The 21,642-nt window shown below is 31.0% G+C and overlaps 1 protein-coding gene across 1 annotated transcript in view; it reads left to right on the top strand.

Annotated features, from left to right (window-relative positions):
* Positions 1–269: 269 nt before the first annotated feature.
* LOC129984469 (fatty acid synthase-like) overlaps positions 270–21,642 on the top strand; it is a 66,368-nt gene continuing 44,995 nt past the window's right edge. Inside the window, exons 1-7 of the mRNA XM_056094355.1 lie at positions 270–351; positions 7,227–7,418; positions 10,002–10,157; positions 12,954–13,115; positions 16,479–16,679; positions 18,428–18,550; positions 21,335–21,568. Coding sequence (XP_055950330.1) covers positions 7,244–7,418; positions 10,002–10,157; positions 12,954–13,115; positions 16,479–16,679; positions 18,428–18,550; positions 21,335–21,568 — 1,051 coding nt within the window. The 5' untranslated portion in view covers positions 270–351; positions 7,227–7,243. The remainder of the gene's footprint in view (positions 352–7,226; positions 7,419–10,001; positions 10,158–12,953; positions 13,116–16,478; positions 16,680–18,427; positions 18,551–21,334; positions 21,569–21,642) is intronic.

Genomic DNA, 21,642 nt, shown 5'->3' with positions numbered 1-21,642 from the left:
ATTGCATATTGAAGAGTAAGTAAATAAGGCAAGGAGAAAAAAAAATATTGATTTTGAAACACTGTGACTTTGAAAACACTTTTTTTCTAATTCTTTTGCTGTTTCTCCAGGAAATTATCCCAAGAGAACTGGAGTAATTTATATTTAATTATTCTTTTATCGAATATACGATTTTGCTCTCTAGATTGGAGAAATCACCTGACGTTCTGATTGCGTCTTAAAATTGGTTCACGCCTTCTCAATTCTTTATAAACGTTTTTTCGTGGGATGCGTAATTTATTCTTTTCACACCTGAATTTGAATCGTCAGCGCTCGGATCAAACTGAATAGATTTCTGTGCATACACACGTGGTAAGTCTAAATATTTAAGTGAGCTTTAATAATTTTTACATGATGGAAATATGATACAAGATTAAGTTTTAATTGCAATTTTAGCAGAGTAGTAATATGTCATTTGAAAATAATCTGTTGCCATTTTTTATTTTTGAATAATTTTTAATTTTTGGAAAGCTTTTGAAAGAATTAAAGTAAAAAACATTTATTTAATGACTCGACTGGACTCCTTTATTTGGAAATAGAAAGTATAAAAAGAGAAAGTATTGTAATCATAAAAAATCCGACCTCGAGATTTTGAAGTTTCAGACTTTTCCGAGAGCTGCTTGTCTGGCTGACTGTAAACACAATTCACAAACCCTTTTAGGCAGATGCATCCAATTTAGTCTGTTTCTTAAGACAAAATTTATAAACTGCTTTCAAATTCTATGCGAAATGTATTCACAGGAAGTTTGTCTCTCCTAATGCAAATAAACACGATAATAACAAAGCATGAAGAAGCTAAGCTGTATAAATAAAATTTTAGCACTTAAAATATCAAATACCAAACCTGTAAATGAATTGAAGATCTGTTTATCTATACATTAGCATTTATGAAAACGCGATAATTTAAAAAAAAACCCACACACAATGCATTAGATAAATTGAATTTGTTTCATTATACGCACGAAGCACGAAACGCTCCTGTGCGAATTTTTGAAATTAAAAGTTTAAGCTCCCGTGCCTTGCCTAGAGTCCATGCCGGGAAAAGGGATGACACCTTTATTATTTTGGGCATGGGATAGGCATTTAACTAGTAATTAATCTTTGAAAGTAGTCTGGAGGGAAGGAAAGTAAACTTACTTTAAGCATCCGAGTTTTTTTTTTTTTTTTTTTTTTAAATGCTGAAAATTGGAATATTAAAAATGTAACAGCATTAAGAAAATTTAGAACGGAAAAATGTGTTGTGTATCTTAATAATCAGAAGAAAAATGGTGCTATTTGGTTTTCAAGATTTCCGCTTGCCGTTCCTTTTTCTGCAAATATTGTCATTAACTTTCTCACAAAACTTTATCTCCTTTGAATAATATATCGTTGAATCGATTCTTTCGAATCTTTTTCGCAAATAGATCTTTTAAAATTTCAAGTGCTTCTAAAAGCAGATGAAATAATCCTTTCACTTTCTTGTCTATGAAGCATACAGATTAAGTATTGTAAAGATTCCTTAAAATTTTAACAAATCTTGAATTTTTAGACTTCAAATGGTCCGAAAAACATATTTTTTGAAATTATGTCTGTCTATCTGCAAATATGATAACTCGTGAATAAAAAATGTTATGTTCTGTTTGTGACAAATTTGTAAATTCCTTGAAATTTTAAACGAAATCTGTTCAGAGGAAATGTAATATAAACACGATAAGAATAACTTGCGAAGAGCTAGATAAATAAAACTTGGTGCACAGTTTTAACAAATCCAATTTTGAGCTGAATTCATCAAAGAGCTTGCTATTCGTCTGTCTGTACAAGCATGTGCATGAAAGCATAATTATTCAATGGATCCCTCCGAAAATTTCTCGCATATTCTCTAACTCAGTTATTATTAATGGCCTTGACGAACAATGATTATGAAAGAGCTTATTAAAGTGCCATTTTGGCGATTTTTTGTGATTAATCGCTAGTGTGTGGTAAATATTTAAAATACCAGAAGACCGAATGGATATTCCGACCTTTTTTTCTAGTCGATTAAAATGAAAATTTGATACATGTTTTATTGTAGTCACAAAATTATTTCGTTTTTGAGTTATCTTGTACCATTTATATATGTTTATATGTGTACCGACCGACAAATGGTCATTTTTTTATAGACTGGATGCAGAATTTGATATTACGCTTTAGATGTTAAATATGTGTAACAAATTTTATTCCTCCAGCTTTCTTCATTTTGCAGCTTTCATCCCATTAACTCATATCCGTATAGATACACTTGCTCTAATGGATATATTTCTAGAATTTTATAGTAGAAGCCACATGCGACATTTCATCTATCTAGTTTAAAGCGTTTTTGAATTGTCTTGTTCACAGTCAGACATAATTCCAAAAATGTATTTTTCAGACTTGCTGGAGATCTGAAATTTGAAGATTCGTAAAAATCTGGAGTTCGAGTTCTTTGATAAATAAAATACTTTTTCTTTGTATACTCCATATTCGAGAAACTAAGAAGTGTGCCTCTAAAGTCGCTTGAAAATTCATAATGTAAAACAAAAATTTTCTAATTATAAAATGAAATAAAATTTTATTCAATGAAATCAAATTAAGAAACGAGATATAAAAGACTTGAGATATCAATTGGGTGAGTTAAACATTAAAAGTATAAAAATATAAAAAAAATCAGTGAAAAGTATAAAAGTATATTTTTTCCATACCTTTAAATTCAAACAGCAAAAGGAATTCATATAATTTTAAAAGTAAAAATCCAACGATTTAGATAAATGAAATTTAGACACTCATGGACATATTCAAGGCTTTATTGAAAGCCCCTAATTTTCATGTATTGAGAAAGGGATAACGTCTTCATTAGAGAGTATAGGAGAAAATTTCGGGGAGACCATTTCCGCTGGTTTAGCATTTGCTTGCAACTTGCCTCATTGTTTTTGATTTGCTTTTGTTTCAGCCTTTGTCTGATTCTTCTGGCTTGGTTCTTCTACTTCAAATACTTCGGATAGCATTCCTTTCGAAGTTGAAGATTTTTCATAGGAAACGAATTCCGTTGGAGGTTTGAATCAAGATTCCATTTCCCCTCATACGTTGAAGATCAGGACGAAATGATAGGAGATCAGTTCATACAATGGCACTCATTTATTTCTTTTGATTAAAAACATAATTTAGAAGACTTTAAAACGAACAAAATGTTTCCATAAGAAAATGCAACATGAAAATAGCAAAATAAAACACAAAATTATTAATAAAAATGAATGAGAATGGGATAAGTAGTTTATAATTTTGCGCGATGGTAATCATTATTCAAATGAATTTTCATTTCTCTTGCCATGAACAATAAAGGAAAATAAAATCTCGAAAATATTTACAGAAGGAAGATGCTTGTATAAATTTTGGAAAATCATTGGAAATTAGACGATTTGCACATAAATTCAAACCGTACTTATTAGAAACTCATCGCCTTTGGCAATCAATTGGTTCGATGAAGTTATTGGTTATATTTCATTTAAATCGCTTCATGTACATGACTCTATCAAATTATCCGACATTAAAGTCGTGTTATTTTAATAGTCTTACATATACCCTGTTCATTGTATATATGAACTTTTCTAATCGAGACCCGTTTCATGTCTTTATACAGCTATTTTGTCCGGATTGTCTTTCTTCTAAATGAAGTGACATTATAATTTCACTTTTTTATTCGCCCTTTAAGCTACGTAGATGTTAAACAGAATTCGTCTTTAATTATCAACGAAGGGAGAAAATCAAGTGATCAAATATTTTAATGAACATTGGAAACGATTTCGGATTCATTCAAAACAATGGAAATATTGTTGATATGTACTCAAAAATATTTACAGGGTAATGAAGTCTAGACTAAATAATTTTACAGCAACTAGATTTTCATCAATGAAAAAATAGTGTTTTGGCCTTAAAACGGCGTAAAAATTATTTTTCTTCGTTAATTATTTTCGGAAATTATATCAAAAAACTATTTATTCACAATTTTTTTAATTACGTAAATTTCTAAAATTAAGATCGGAAGGTAGTTTTTAAAGATAAAATTAGCTATAATAGGTAGAGATAAAAAAAAAGTGAAAATGAAACAACTGCGACTTACTGAGAACAAGAAATGGACATTAACGTCACAATTCACACCAAGACTTCTGTCCGGATTCAACCTTCTGAATATCTCACAAAATCAGAAGAAAATGGGGTGGCATGCAAATTTTCGGTACTGTCATGATTGAGAATACTGAAAATAAGGTGATTTTTCAGCTCTGGTTTATTAAATACAATGCAGATTTTTTAGTACTGTTATGATTGTTACCATAACTCTTCGTGAAACGGAAGGCATTGCGATTTGAGAGCTACATCTTGCTTTCATAATGACTTCAACAACATTCCTCAAATTGCATGGCAAAACGGTAAAGCTTTATTACCAGAACGGATGGAAAAGTGCTGTAGAGATATCGTATATCACCTGTAAAAACTATCAGCTATGACGATGCTCTCACAAAAGCTCAGAGCAAACTGTATGGGATTATATTTCATGAAATCAGATGTACATGTACATCTGGATGAGCTTCCACTTCTGTTGAAATTGTTGTATGAGTTTACCAGACAGTAAGAGGGAAATTGCAAGGAGGGCTATAAGGAACTTCGAACGTACTGATGCACCGAGTCTATGGTCCTGAATATTTTGTATAGTGTTCTTCAAATATTTCCACCTCCACCATGATGGAGGACTTCACTTCTATGTTCTACAGACATTGAATGATTTGAAGTTTTCTTTCAATATACAATTTGATGCGAGTAGAACACGTCTGTATTTCTTTTCTTATTCTGTTGTTAATCATGTGAATCGCCTGTTATTCACACCTAGGGATGACGTATATTTTACGAGCGGTTATTACGTAACCAATATCAAAAAGTCACAAATACAAGTGATCAATACTTTTCAAAGAGGGGTGTGATTCAAATCCTTGATACGATCTTACTTTTGATATTTCGATTACAGGTTTTGGATCACGATAGAAAGTAACAATCGATACGATATCACTGAAATTTACCGGAGCGGTGACTTCACTGGAAAGTAACAATCGATACGATCTGTCCAATGGAAGCTATCGAACATAACAGAAAAGGTGAAATCTGTGAACGGATTGAAAAGTGAACGGACCGGTTATTGGAATCATCGTATCACTGAATATATTGAATCACTGTATATCATTGAAATTGATCGGAGCGGTGACTTCACTGGAAAGTGTGAAGTCGCCGCTCCACTTCATGAGAGTAACCTGTCTTACTGGTATTCGTATGTGTTGATGCACTGTTCCATACAAATCGCTCTTAATTGCTTGTGATTTGACTTTGCATATATTCCATTTACTGCTGGCGCCATCTATTGGTAGTATATAGAACTAAAGTAAACAATTTAAAGAAATGACATTTATATTTAACTCAAATTTTTCAGAAAATGGTTTATTCCAATACAGAAATTAAATAAATAGTTTTGAAAAAAAAATCAAATTTAAGAAGTCAGCTGAAATAGATAAATTAATTCAATCGCACGTTACTCAAGTTAGTAAATTAAGTATTAATTACAATTAATAAATTTTATATTAAATATTAAATACTAATTTTAAATTAATAATATGATTGAAATAACAGATATTTGGAACAGATATTTAAAAATAACAATAGCAAAATTATTTGTTATTCAAAAAATCGTAGATTATGCATCTCTATTCACACCTCCTATATACATATTCTTTTCTCTACTGCAATTAAAATACAGTGGACAAGTAAATATCTTATTAAATAGCGGTTCAAATCCCAAGCATGATTCAAGGTAACAAATGCGTTAATATACATTCTCTACCAAGAAACAGCGGAAGAATTCTCCAACGATAATTATTGTACTGATTTTGATTTTTTTTTTAATGAATGGTCAAGATATCTAAGTACTTCATTGCTGGGTGTGTACTTTCTTCCTTTTTTATTTTGAAAAATAAGGCTGAATAAAACTGTGGCCGAACTTCCAAACTCAACAATTGATTCAGTTTTCATCGTCATCTTGCCACTAACCAATTAGAATCCCTTATCATTACTGTGCAAGTATAATTTAAAATAATGTTTGTGTTGACTTTTACTTATGTTATTGTATTTTTATTTTACTTTTATAGTGATAAGATATAATACATCAGAATTGAATGTCACGATTAAATAGATTTTTTTTATTACCAGCTTTCTTCAGTGAGCGTAGCATTCAAGTTATTAATATATTCATGCCGTCTAATTTCTATGAAAAAATCCTAACAAAATTAACGAAAGTTCTATTTTTAATCACGGTTGCATTATAATGTTAGAACATTCTGGTTGGTTAACTGCACTTGCAACATGGCTAGATTAATAGGCAGTGAAAAGTGGTGAAACCGGTTCAGTTACTAAGTGGGAGCTCTGTATAAGTTTCAATTTGACTCTATCTTGAAAATGAACAATAATGCATTCTACATATACACATATTGCGTTCTTTGTTCCTATCGACTTAAATTTTTTTTTCCAATACATTAGTATACATATTTAAAAGGTCAAAAGAAAAATATTATTACCTACTCTAATAATGCAAATGATTTTATTTTGCAAATAGAGAATGGTGTTAAATAAATGAGAATATTCGACATTTAAAAAAAAACCCAAAAAACTGAACTGAAATTTTAATGAACAAAATTCAATTATACTACTAAACAAATTATAAAGAAAAAAAAGTAATTATTTAAAACAGCGGAAAAAGTATTCTTATCATTACGAGCATTTATTGCTCAATGTATAATGATTTCAATATTTTAATTAATGTGGGTAACAATTTAATTAATGTGGGTAACAATTTAATTAATGTGGGTAACAATTTACCCATTTGAGGATTTAGATTTTTAAATGTGTAGACTTTATATATCGTTTCTCTGACATTAAGATTTCGTGCGTCAAAATCCAAACAGAGCAAACTATAATAGGTTTTTAATTTTAAACTTCGAGCTGGAACCTCAAGGAGCATATAAAATTTTATAATTAACTTACTGCAATTTCTTTTTACATGCAAAAATTTTAGATCAGATGTAGCAAGTGTTTGCATCGATAAAATGTTTTGGTTTACAGATATATTGCATTTAGACAATGATTGACTTTATTTTTAGGCACTCTCCTTGATACGATGGATCCGAGTCTGGACGACCATGAATACTGCACGGGGGGTTTCGATCCGGAGGATATCATCATCAGTGGAATGGCCGGAAGATTTCCGGACTGCGATAATGTACAAGAATTCAAGGATGGATTATACAACAAGAAGAATATGGTTGTCTTCTCTGACGCCCGTTTCGAAAAGGGTATTATTTTGATTGTAGTGAATTTTTAAACAAACAAACAAACAAAAAAAATGGATCCACTGAAATTTTTACTATAAGACAGTGTTTAGCAGTGGTTAAGTTTCGTCGTTATGATATACAGGGTGTTCATTAATTATTGTCGGGGTTTCCGTACCTCATAACTTTCGAATAAAAAATATTACTCAAAAACCGATTACGTATTCGTAAAGTACAACTCAAAGAATTTTATTAATGATATTAAAGTGTAAAGCTTGCACAAGTTGCACTTTGTAGGCATTCAGCTGAAGCCGATTCTTTGAGTTGTACTTTACGAATACATAATTCTTTGAGGTGTAGTTTACGAATACATAATTTTTTGAGTTGTAATTTACGAATACATAATTATTTGAGTTGTAATTTACGTATTCATAATTCTTTGAGTTGTAATTTACGAATACATAATCGCCTTCAGCTGAATGCCTACAAAGTGCAACTTGTGCAAGCTTTACACTTTAATATCATTAATAAAATTCTTTGAGTTGTAATTTACGAATACGTAATCGGTTTTTGCGTAATATTTTTTATTCGAAAGTTATGAGGTACGGAAACCCCGACAATAATTAATGAACACCCTGTATTACATGTGAGTTTTGAATGATTCATACATACTTCTTTTTCCGAAATATAGATTATTACAATGCTAAGTTATAATCGCAGTATATCTAAGAGAGCGCTTCAAATCTTGAATATATTTAGCCTCAATGATGTACACTTTCTGACCAAGTTTATCGATTATTTATAACAAGAAGGAGTTCATTATAATTAGAAGTGAATTACGAAATATTTCACGATTGAGTGCGCGCTAGATGTATGTATGATCATAGTTTCATCTAGAGTTTATCGTAAGACTTTGCTACAGGTATTAAAAATATCTTCAACCTTCCGAAAATTCTTTCCCATCACTAATTAAATTTAGTTGTTTGACCGCCAACGTGCCCACTCATATCTGAAAAACATCTAGGAAAGTCATTTACATACTTTTCTTCTGCTAAATAAACGGATTTCATCAAGCATTCGTTAATCATTGGTTGTTTATTCATGCTCTTTTTGATAGCATCGCTCGCTCTATTAAAACCAGCTTTATTTATGGTAATCTAATTGCCTCAAAATATATATCAGGCACTTTCTCACTAAGAAGTTGTTTACCATATTGTGGGGGAACAACATTAACTTCGTCATTTCTTCGCCCAGTTACTCTCATAAATAAATATTTGAATGCTAACTTCTAAAAATGAAACAAGTAATTAAACGACAGTATTGCTCCATTCAGTGTTGAATGCTAACCTCTAAGTAGCGGATAACACAATTTTTCCGTCTTTGTTCTCTACTTTTTCACCATAACCGCTCGTTTTCAGTTCACTGATATCAGTATCTTCAAGCTATTTTAGTTGTACTTGGTTAATTCACTACTCGTTCAACTCACCGATCTGATATTACTGATACATCGTCTCGTTTTCCCTTTTTCTTCGATACATCTCAATTTATACTTTTTCTTAGGAAATTGCATTATCTTCCCCATCATAAAATTATATTTCCTTTGTCATTGATGAATCTTGCCCTTTCCCGTATCGCTTTATAAAATATTGTTTACATTTATAATCTGTAAAAATTTGATTTTTTATGGAAGATGAATATTTTAGGACTAAAATTCAAAAAAATAATCCAGAGTTTATAAAATAATTTTTTTCGCAATTAGAAGGAAGCCCTGAGACACTATTAAAATTCAAATACCATGTTTTTTATATTTGTAGATAAAAGTAAATTTTGATATTTTTGTTATTTTTCTCAGATTTTAGGCATTTTGATATTCGTCGATTTAAGGCGGAGATGAAGATTAAAATAATTATTTCAATATTTTTCCGTTCGACTATCATGAAAAGATGCAGCTTTAGAACTTTATAAAAATTTGATATCCGAAAATTCGATTTTTTCCCCCGCTCTATTCCATTATTCAAGCTTTAAATTTCACAGAGTATTACTTTTGGGATTGCTGTATTTCTAAGTCCTTATATTTGCAAACACAAGGAACAAAAACTTTAGGAGCCAGAAATGAAATTTACGTTCACATTCAAAAAATGTGTCTGTACTAAATTTTGTTTCAAATATGTCTGCTGGAAAGACATCTCTTTGTCCCTTAACAACAATGCAGCGACTTAGGATGCATAAAATTAGATGCAATGCTTTTTGACACCAAAACTGTAGATCTGCATCCAATTTTTGATCAAACTAAATGGAAGATAAAAAATTGTACTTCCTTTCACATATAACAATATGTATTTTTTAGAAAAAAACTTTTTACTTTTATGAAATATTGTTTGCTTTTATAGCTTTAATACTTTCTGAAATATATTACGTTCCATTTCAATAATTCTTTTGCAGTTATTCACTATAGCAATAACAAATTGGTATCAGACGAAGAACTTCTTGCATTTTAATTTTCAGTCCCATTTCGCCACAATTAATTTGGCTGCATTTATATTCAAAGTAATAAATAGGAGAATTTCGAGTGCAATATAATTAAATAACTGGTGTTTGTTTTTCTAGGTGCACGGGGTGTTCCTTACAGTTCTTGTGCACTCTTAAAACGATTGGACCAATTTGATGCCGAATTTTTTCAATTGTCGCACACTCTGGCGCACCGGTTGGATCCGGCTTCCCGAGTTCACATGGAAGTCACATATGAAGCGATTGCAGATGCAGGTAAATGCAAATTGATATCGATATCATTTTATATTACAAATGTTATGTTTTTCCACTTGTACTAATTTATACATTACTACTTGTGTTTGACGACCAGGTGTTTCGTCCGGAATATTGTTTATATGTAATTCCATTTAAATCGTGTGGATATGTTTTCATGTCCATGATTAAAGTTGTGTTGCTTTAATTGTCTTACATATGTTCTTTGCATTATGTACATGAATCTTTCTAATGCAGATCAGTTCTATGACATCATAGCACTATTATAAATGTAAATGTGTATTTCATCTGCCTTCTAAATTTCACGGAATTGCAAATTCATTTTCTTATTTTTTTTCTTATATAGATATTAAACAATATCCTTTTGAACAATGGAACAAAATAACTCGATTTAATATTGGATGGAAACGATATAAATTTCTGGTCAATAACGCAATTTATTTTTTTAGAAATTAGACAAAAATAAATTTAAAAATTTATTTATTGTGGAAATAAATTCCAAGATAGAGTTTTATTTTTTCATTAATTCTAATTAAAATTTCAAAGATAAAATATTCCTCCATTGTATATATATATGCAAAACTCGGGGGCTTTAAATCAAATGCTAAACACCAACAGCGTAACACTTTATTATTAGTAAAGATTTCTGTTGCCGATGTCTCTTTTTCTCAATTAATATTTAAATTAATAGAAAATGCAAAAGCAAAATGGTTACTTTACATCATGCATCTGCAGCAAAGTTTCAGAACGTTGTATTGTATCTTTTAAATATATTTATTTATTCGTAACTTTTTTTTCATTTATAACAATATTTTTATATCGATGACTGAACTTGACAAACAAAAACAATTTAAAACAAATGCATCCAGGAATGAAATATTATTGTTATAAGCTGTAAATGCGTTCGCATAAATAAATTGTGTTTGTATATTGCGTACGCACTTCACTCTATGCTTAATTTTAACAATCCTAGGCATGACTAAATCTTTATTCGAGGAGGGGTAAAGTTGAATTGGTGAAACTTCCAAACTAGTTTAGTTTTATCCGAAAGGCAGAGAAGAAATCGAACCCGTTTACTAAGATACATTTAATTTCACAAAATTTAGAATGAGCACTTGCATTGAAAACAACCTAATTCAACTTTTATGGGCAAAAAGAAGACGAGTGTCAGTTCGAAAAAAATATTTCATTAAGTGCCAGAATGATGAAGGTCAACAATTAATGAAGGCTTGAATTATTGACAATCGTTCGAAAAGCCAATTCGTTCCGGATAAGCACCACTGATCTTTCAGAACGCGATGCATTAAAATATAATGTATTTCTCCTTTTTGTCCTATTTCTTGGCATTTTTGAAAGAACAAAAGGGTTATTGATGACGGAAATATTAATTATCCGTCATTTAAATTTATTATATTTACTCTCCCTTTTGAGCAACACGGGGGCTATGATTAGCTGACTAGGAAGCCACCTGAACCGGAGCTACACATTATAAACTTCCGTGCACACCAATGGTGGCCATTTGGCCAAGATAGATTAAAACGTGTCAGGTCCACCTACATACTGATTCTACAATGAAGTCGGGTATCGTTACTACTTAAAATAGCGACTTACTCAATATTCAGAATGTGAAAGGCTAATTCAAGTAAAAAGAGTTAAGTAGTAGAATGTGAAGTGTTAAGCAGTAGTGGGAAAAGGACTAAGTAGCATCCTTTTTTTGCATCATTCTTAGAGGCCATTGATATATAATTGAATTTTAAGCAAATTGTTAAGATTTTTAAGTAACAGAATAAAAGAAGGTGTTTCTAGTAAATAATGTTTTCATTGATTGAATTTTCATTTATATATTTAATATCACATCTATATAAGAATGAAAGAGTATTTAAATTGAATTGAAATTATTACAATGTAGTTCATATTGAATGGTACAAAAATAACGCATCCTACGAATTCTCTAATTTATTTATTTTGATAAATCAAATTTACTATGAAACTATGATGATATAAGTGTTCACATCAAGAATGTGCACCCTTCCGGTGACATGAAAAATATCCATGAAATATTCCAAAACCTGCCACATTTGTGATAGAATATGCTTTGTTAATGAGTCCACCATGTCAATTTAAACATGGCATGTCTCCGTGCTTTGTTAATGAGTCCAGAACGTCAATTTAAACATGGCATGTCTCCGGACCACATCTTACACCGTTGTTTGAGGTACATTCAGTTTTGCACTAGCAAGGCACATTGCTTTTTCGGTATTTCGTGAAAAAGTTTAATGAATTTTTTTAACCACCTCGGTTTGTCGGATGTTAATCTTGAGCTTTTCTTTTTTTCACACATAAGCATTCCGTTCACGAAATGGCTTCACTTATCGTTGAGTGTTGCGGTGATTCTCTACCAAATACCTTCCGGAAATCTCTTTGAAGGACGGTAAATGAAGATATTCTGGCATAACACAGAATGCTTTGTCTAGCATGGATAACGCCATTTTGATAATGACGGCGGCCAACGTTTTCTCCTAACAGCGATTTCATAACTGGAAAACTTTTCGCTGTTGCCAGATAAAACTAATATAATTTTAGTTTCAGAATAAATTTGTTTCAGATAAATAAATCAATTACAGAATTTTTATTATGCTATTCTTTTTGTCCCATTCATTTTATAAACCACTCTGTATTTTATAATCATATGATTAAAATTGCAATCTAAGCAGACTTAATTTTATATTTAAATGCACCTGCTATTACAGTAGAATTATTCGACTTGACTGGATAAGCTGTTTCTATCTTTTGCAGGCATTGATGCTTGCGACTTAAGGGGACAAAGAATCGGTATCTTCAACGCCACAACTGCAGACGAGTGCCACAAGATCTATGACTTAGAAGAACAATATTTGACTCTGACCTCCATGAGATCAATGAATCCCAACAGAACGACGTATGCTATGGGATTTACGGGTGAGTTTTTGCTCCTCATTAGTCAACATTTTGTTGTTGTTAAAATAAAAATGTTTTGTACAAAGGTGAAGATATATTTTTGCAGTTGAAAAATAGTTATAAGTTATTTTTGTTTTCGGATAGGATATAAACATGTTTATGTAAATTCGACGCCATTTAATAAATACTAGATGATATATCTAATACTGATGGAGATTAAAACCTATTCACGTGCAGTTTTTTTAAGGGAAAAGCTACTTTTATAATCCTTTTATCGTCTGCAGTTCTATTTATTTGTAATACTAATATAAAAAAATGCTTTCATGGTCTGAAGAGTTTTTTTTAAATTAAAATCCAAACATCAATCGAAGCAGACGATTTTAAAAAACTGCCGGTGACTGATTATTTCCAAACGTTTGTAATAGTTGTTATATTAATGCCTCAAATTTTGTTCACAAATGCTGTTTCCCAATGAAGGTTAAAAGAATATTTTGAGAGATAATTAATTAAATAGTTAATTTTTCAATGATAAAAGCAGTTCGAAAATCAATATATTCAAATTCGAAATCAATATATTTCCTGATACAAAATGTTGATCATCTTTGTTTTCAAAATTTTTTTCTTAGAATTTTTCTTCTCTGCTCTGGCAATATCGTTTCGTATATAGTTTTATTCATCAATGATAAAAAATATTTTATTTGCTCACAAAAAATTTACTTTCTGAGTCTTTGTTTGAAAGTTTGTTTTATTTATTTGTTATATTTTCTTTTGGTCATTTATAAATACTATTTTAAAACAAGCAACAGAAATCTTGTCAGAGGTAGGTATTAACATAAAAAAGAAATTGAGGAAAACAGTTACAAAGAAGTTCGAACTTTTTTTAGCATAGCAGTAATTATAAATTTCCTTATTTCAGAAACGTCTAAACTAAATTTTCTAAACATTAATATCAATTGAAAAAATTGCATAATAATAATCCTGACATCCAGGTAAAATTTAAAATTTTAAAATGATGTAAAAATATATTTTCTGAGATATTTTATTCCGAAATTACGACTGTGAAAAACAGATAAAATTTTAGTTATTTCTCATAAAGTGAAACCGATGCTGTCATTGCGATACTGCTTCATTTGCTTGCAAACACATTATTTATCCTACCCACGTTTGAATGATCGCTGTTTGTTTTTGGCCATGAACTATTGCAGTACTTTATTACCAATAAAAGTGAAGTGAAAAGATAGTATAAATTAAAAGGTAAATAAAAAAAATAGTAGTAAAGCAGTTTAAAGGCGGAACATGCATTGCCTACCAAAAGAGGACCAAGAAATTTCCTAATTTCAAAATCGCCTACTATAATTTTTCTAAAGAATTAATAACAATTGAAAAAAAATGTAAAAAAAATAAAATTTGCACGGTATAGAAAGTAATATTTTTAATTTTGATTTCATAAACTGACATTTTAAATTAAATTTTTTTAAAAAAAATAGTATCTTCCAAAGTTTGTGGAAAAATAGGCAGGATATGACTTAATTTCTGATAAACAGAAGCGGCTGCTTTCGACATACATTTGTTTCATTTGCTAGCAACAGCTTCAATTTCCGTTTGTCTCCATCTAAGTGATTGACTTATATATGATTTTAGGCATTGTTAAATCTGTACTTTAAGCAAACGAAAAACTAGTAAAAATATGTATTAAAATAAAATAAAAATTTAAAATATAATTGTAGAGTAGTTCAAAATAAACATTAATTTTAATGCATTTAAATTTTTAAAAATTAATAACGATTGAAGGAAATGTTATTCAAAAATAAAGGTGATATCATCGGAAGGGCAAAATTTAAAATTTTGAATTTTAAGACGGTATTAAAATATTTCTTGCAAGATTATTTATTCTGAAGGAACTGCAAAAAAAATGGTTAAAGTTCAATCTAAGTAACTGAATATTTAATTAACTCTTGCATTTTGAAAAGTTTACAGTATTCTTTCAACTGTCTTAAAGAATAAATGCGCAAAATTGGTTGAAATCGGCCCGGTCATTTAGGAGGAAATGTATAAACATGCATATATATATATATATATATATATATATATATATATATATATATATATATATATATATATATATATATATATATATATAATATGGATAGATAGATACAATGGTTTTTATAATTATCAAGATTAGCAGTCAGAATTCGAATAATTTTCATTATTTTCTCGAATACGAATAGAAAGTGTTGTAGTCAAAAAATTCGATTTCAAGATCTTGATGCGATTTCTTGAGCAAGATTTCCAGATTGTAGACCTCGTTGATTTAGAATGACTGTTCGTCTGTGCAGGCGATGATTCAAAAACACATCGAACTATGGACAAAGAAATTTGGATGTAGTCTTTACACAAAATTGCAGACTCCTATTAATTTTTGAGCCCAATCTATCAGCAGGTTGATGGTTTGTTTGTCTCTCCATTCGTTTTCATATGAATTTTGTAATTCAACCAAAAACAATGGTTTCCTAAAACTTTCTCGAATAAAATACTTCTGTATAATTAATAAAATGTCATTTGACGAACAGTAATTACGAAAAAGTGCATTAGATTGTGGCAATTCTTTTGGCAATTAATCACTGGAATGCGGGTATTGAACAATCATCAGAAGAACAAATGTGTATGTTTGAGGCATTTTACCAACTGACTGAAGCCAAAGTTTGACACAAAAATAAAATTGTGGTCACAAAATCATATATCAAATTTCATATATCTAAGTTTTTGCATTTTTGAGTTATCTCTTTTACATGCTTATGGAAGTACAGATTGAATGACAACTCTTTGAAGGATATGGTTCCAAATTTGATAGGTATATACACTTTTGGTGATAAATTTCTGTACTAATTTCTATTCATATAGCAGTCGTTTCGTGGTTATCGCATTAAGTTGTATTCGAGCAGCCGGGCAAACAGATCTTCTCTAAAAGGATTTTGTACAAAATTTGGCAAAAATTTACAAATTTGGTCCCAAGTCCATATACTAAATTTCATGTGTCTAAGCGTTTCAAATATCATTCATCAAAGCGTTTTTGCGTCTAAGCGTTTCATATCAAATTTCATTCATCAAAGCATTTTTGCATTATTGTGTTCACAGACAGACATATGTAATTCCAAGAATATAATTTTTTTGGACTCTTGGAGATCTACAATGTGGAGATTCAATATAATTTCAATAAAATAATTTTTTGACGACTACAAAATTTACTTCATTAATACATATCTACACACAGGCAGAGGCACACATTTATCTGTATTATTAATAAAGATGTCTTCAAACGGTCAAAAGATTTTAGCAGATGTTGATATTTCCTGCAAACTATCTTCCTGGTTTCCTTTTCAGGTCCCAGTATAGTTATAGACACAGCCTGCTCATCCACAGGAGCGGCCTTGTGGGCAGCAGAGCAAAGCATCAAATCGGGATGTATTGAAGCAGCCGTAGTCAGCGGATGCCAGCTGAACTTGAGTCCCGATACTATCTATGGATATCTCGAATTGGGAATCCAGTCACCAACAGGAACCTCTCGGCCATACGATGCAAATGGTAAATTGAGAGACTTCCATCAGCTGCTTGCTAAAATCAGTTAAAATTCATATTAATTATAAGTAGAATATCACACAGAATAATCTAATGTATTTTTCAAACATTTTCTAGCATTTTAAAGAGTTCCATGAAATTTCATGAAACTATAAGCGGTTAACATAAATTTTTATGAACAGAATTTTAATTATTAATATTTAAATTGAAATTTAGTCCAAATATAAAAGCACATTAACTCTAAATGCGATTCGGTGTTTTTAAGGTCAATAATAGAAAAATATATTTTTATATTTTGTACCACCAATAGTGATTTACTTTAACTTCGAGTATTACGTCGGAAACTGGTAACTGGCATGCAACATCTTAAATCTGTTGAGATTATATTTAAAATTATTTACTGTAGTATGTATGCTCCTTAGTGATTTGCTATTAAAATGTATCATCATTAGTGATTTACCATTAGAATATGCATGTTGGTGATTTATATCAAAGCTGTTTCGTGAATACGAAAAATATTACCTTTTTGACTTGAATACGCCATTTGCAAATAACATGCAGTCTCCACGAAAAAATGGGCAATTAAATTGAATTCAACTTATTTCGAAATTATTTGTTTCTTACTCTCATATTCACATAAACATAAACAATACGTGCATGGAAACGAAAAGAAATTAAATATTCAGCATGGATATTTCAACTAACTTTCGTGAGAATCAATTGAAGTAAATATGAAATTTATTAATTTTTCAACATTTTTTCTAATTTTTTTGAAGACGATGATTTAGTCTTAGCATATTTTTATTTTGTGATAATTTAAGTTGGGCTGGAAAGAAAAAAAAAGCGGAGCTTTAAAATAAATAGTAATAGTACAATATTCATTGTATTTTACTATTTAGTATATTGCATAAATTGATACACTAAAGATATAAAGGTTATATCAAATTATAACCTTTATATCTTTAGTGTTTTGTGTGATGTGAATTTTATAAAATTCACATCACACAAAAGGTCGTTAATAAATCAATTAACAAAAAGAAATGATTCATAAAGATATATTCTAACATATAATTTCGTAGAATTTAGTAATACGTAGTTAATTTTTGTTTCATTTTCTTACTTATTTTATTATTAATTCGTTGATAATATCGTCATAATTTTTTTTCCTATTTTGAATTCAGTATGTAAAGTTGATTTTTAAAAAAGTAAACAGTTGTTTATCAGTTTTAGAACCCCAATTCCTATTTTTTTTTTTTTTTTTTAATATTTTCAATTTCGAGATTGATCTGTCTGCTGATGCGATACTAAATAATAAATAGCTATTCATTTTAGCTATTAAAAAGTAACATATTTGCTTCTAGTTATAATAAATGGTTTTAAAATAAATATTGCATTATTTGTATGTTATTGTAATCTAGATGTAAAACCTGATGACAAAATTTCAATCATTAAATAAATCAATGTAATTAATATTATTTTTAAAAGTCACATTTAACCTTTTCAACATATGTCAGACAATTTATAAATCAATTAGTGGCACGCAGCCTACAGACACACACAGGATTTTGTGCCTTTCCAGTATTCACATCTGTTACGAACCATCTTCCAAATGCCATAATTTCTACATTTCTACTTTTTTAATTTTTGATTTATTTTTATCTTTATCAATCTTATTATTTTAAATATTCGATCCAGCACTTATCATATTTAAAAACTCTACAATGATTATTAAATTCCACAATGTTCTTTTATAGGCGATGGCATAGTTAGAGCGGAGGCGATTTGTGCCGTTTTCTTGCAGAAAGCCAAAACGGCAAGAAGAGCTTATGCTTCCGTCAAAGCTACAAGATTTTACTCAGCGGGTTACGTCCCAGAAGGTAAAGTTAAGTTTCAAGGAATCTTATAATAAATGCACATGCACGTTAAAAGAATGCCACCTTGTGCCGTTGATTCAAAACTTTTCGACTTGGTGTAAACGTTACCCACCTCAAATTAAAATGAAATTCCTTGTTAATAATCAGCAATTAGCGTAAATACTTGTCTTTTTTGTAATTGTTAAATAATTATCTGTACTTATATATATTTGTATTTTGAAATTACAGTAAATTTATATTGTTTCAAAAAAACTAACTGAAGTTATAAGTCGAAATATATTCATAGTCATATTCGAATATGTGCGTTCATGCGAATAAAGTGTATGTTTTGAAAAAATCGACTTTTAGGGATATTCAAATGTTTTATACCCTTGCTTAACATTCTTTTACATACTAGTTCGAAATTTAAAAAAAAAAATGTTTTAAGGTATATATATATATATATATATATATATATATATATATATATATATATATATATATATATATATATATATATATATATATTGTTACGAAATTTCCGGGGTTCGTTTGGATAGTGGGAGTTATATGGTGTGGAGAACGCTCAATCAGCAGGCGGCAGTAGAGAAAGAAACAACGACGTTTATTTACACGAAGACACACAGGACAGCACAAAGACGACAACTATATACAGCACAAAGAAGACTATTATCTTAAACCGCGAGACGTGCAAACAGCAGCACACAACAAGACTCTACTGCAGACAGTAGTGCACAGCTTAGTTCAGCACTAGCTTGACTCCGTCGCTGCTCCGCTAATCCCTGGAAGACCAGTTCTTCTGTGCCGCTTCCGACTACTCTTCACCGTCGATCCCGACTACTCTACTCTGGCAGCTGCGGCTGCCTCCTTTTATAGGTCTCAAGAGGCGGGGCTAGAAGCCCCTCAACCAATCAGGAACGTTCGAGGCGTATCTCGGTTCCTAATGGACGGATCGGGAAAATTCTCGATGTTTCGGGTATAATCTATTTTGGCTCCAAAGTCGCCAAAGTCGTCGCCAAGTCGCCAAATGGTCGCCAAGCTCGGGGACCTCCGACGCGACACCCAGACTCCGTCCAATACATTCTTTCTGATGATGGAACCCACTATGCTGAGAAGCAGAATCGTAGGTTTGTAACAATATATATATATTCTGGATGAAATTTCGAAGATATTTCTTCCTCCTCTGCAGAACGCGAGAAAAGTTTAGAACAATTTTTAAATGGGTGAGATTCTAGTTTTTAGACCAGATAGTAGTCGATGAGAGATCCAATTCCACTGATAATTCGATGTGCATATCGTTGAATTTGCTGTCGACGGTCTTCCTTCTGAGGAGTTTTCTTCAGAGAGGGATGCTACTTCGGTAGACTTTCACGTCATTTGTCTGTGTTTCAAATCCATAATTTCGTGTTCTAATTCATCATATAGATGGCAGGATATGATTTGGTGCAAATAGCATAAATTCATATACAACTCCTGTCAATGACAACTCTTCAGGCTCCTGGTAGTAGAATTTGAATGTGAGAAATGTTTTGCTAGAGTATGTTGGATCCTTGATATCTGAACAGTACGCTGACATCCAAATCGTTATCGATCAGATACACTCATTCATGGCTATGGCATTCCCTTATAATGACGGTCAATTTCAGCAGGGTAATACATTTTGCCACCTTACTCAATTGGTGTCAAAATAATTTGAAGGATATCAGTAAGAATTTCACCATTGGTCTCAATCCTATGGTGAACGTGCGGGGGCGGAATTGAAAAATCATTTAAAAATTTGTGAACGCAACCATCCGATTCTGACCCAATTGACAGCCGCCATTTTATCGACATAACCCAATATTAATTATTAATGCTATCACTTATTGAGCCCATGTCAATACAGACGGCGATCTAAAAGCTAAAAGTGGATTAACTCGTTTTCAGAAGATTTCTCTAATTTTTTGGCAACTTAGTGTTAAACCAAAAGTGAAACAATCAGAGTGCAGTAACAAATTGAAATTTAAAAACTTCCTCCATTACACACAGAAAAAAATGATCTGTTTTTAAATTCATTTGGCTATTTTCATTCAAATATTTTTTAAAAGGAGCTTAGAAATATATGCCTTCCTTTAAATGTTTAAATATTATTTTATTATTTATACTGTTAAAAAGATTACTCCATTTCATTATAAACTGTCTTAGGCAAATGAGAATGAATCGTAGAGGAGTCAGCCCCACCCTGCCGCATCGCCCGCAGAGAGTTGATTGACCATTATTCTTATGATAGCACTAAGGCGGGAATTACGATTGAGTCTAAATAACTATCAGCAACTATATTACAAACGCTCACGTAGGAGATAAATCCCGTCATCAGTATGTAAGTAACAAGCCTCAGACCATTATTTTATAAAGTATGAAATCGGAAGATATCTACCTTAAAAGAAACTTCTCCTTCCCATAATTGGAATACCTTTTGTGGGAGGATCATGGCGGGCTTAAATGAAATGCTGGGCTCTTTGGGTTATTTGTATTAGTGTTATATCACGAACCAAAGGGCAATATATTAGGAGGATAATCTGGGAACCGGTACCGGTTTTTTCAAATACTTCTTCAGAGGAGACAGTATTCACGGAATCGACGGCAATAGTATTCTTCAAACAACATAACAATATTTGCGATATATAGTGGTCCCTCGATTGGATTTCAACTGTTGGTATTGTAGAACAAAGCTGCAGCGCCACTTGTTGCTGGTTTTGTTTATTTTTATAATGCAGAAAATTATTAATATCGATATCTGCATTTTAGGAATCGCCGTTCCTTCAAAAAGCATGCAGATAGAAATAATGGTGGATGCCCTTAAAGATGCCAAAGTCCACCCTGATGAAATACAGTATATCGAAGGACACGCCACAGGCACTCGAGTAGGTGATCCAATAGAAGCGAATGCAATGGACTGTGTGTTTAGTACGAAGACTCGGAAGAAGCCTTTGCTTCTTGGTTCAGTAAAAAGCAATATTGGACATACAGAAGCATGTGCAGGTACACGTTGTATTAACTTATATTATTAGCTAATTTTACATAAGTTATTCCCAAAGATACAGGGAAAGTAATTC

This window comes from Argiope bruennichi, chromosome 9 (genome assembly GCF_947563725.1).
Source record: "Argiope bruennichi chromosome 9, qqArgBrue1.1, whole genome shotgun sequence".
NCBI classification, from domain to species: domain Eukaryota; kingdom Metazoa; phylum Arthropoda; class Arachnida; order Araneae; family Araneidae; genus Argiope; species Argiope bruennichi.
Note: the sequence above shows the minus strand (reverse complement) of the source record. Positions and strands in the feature narration are given on the sequence as shown.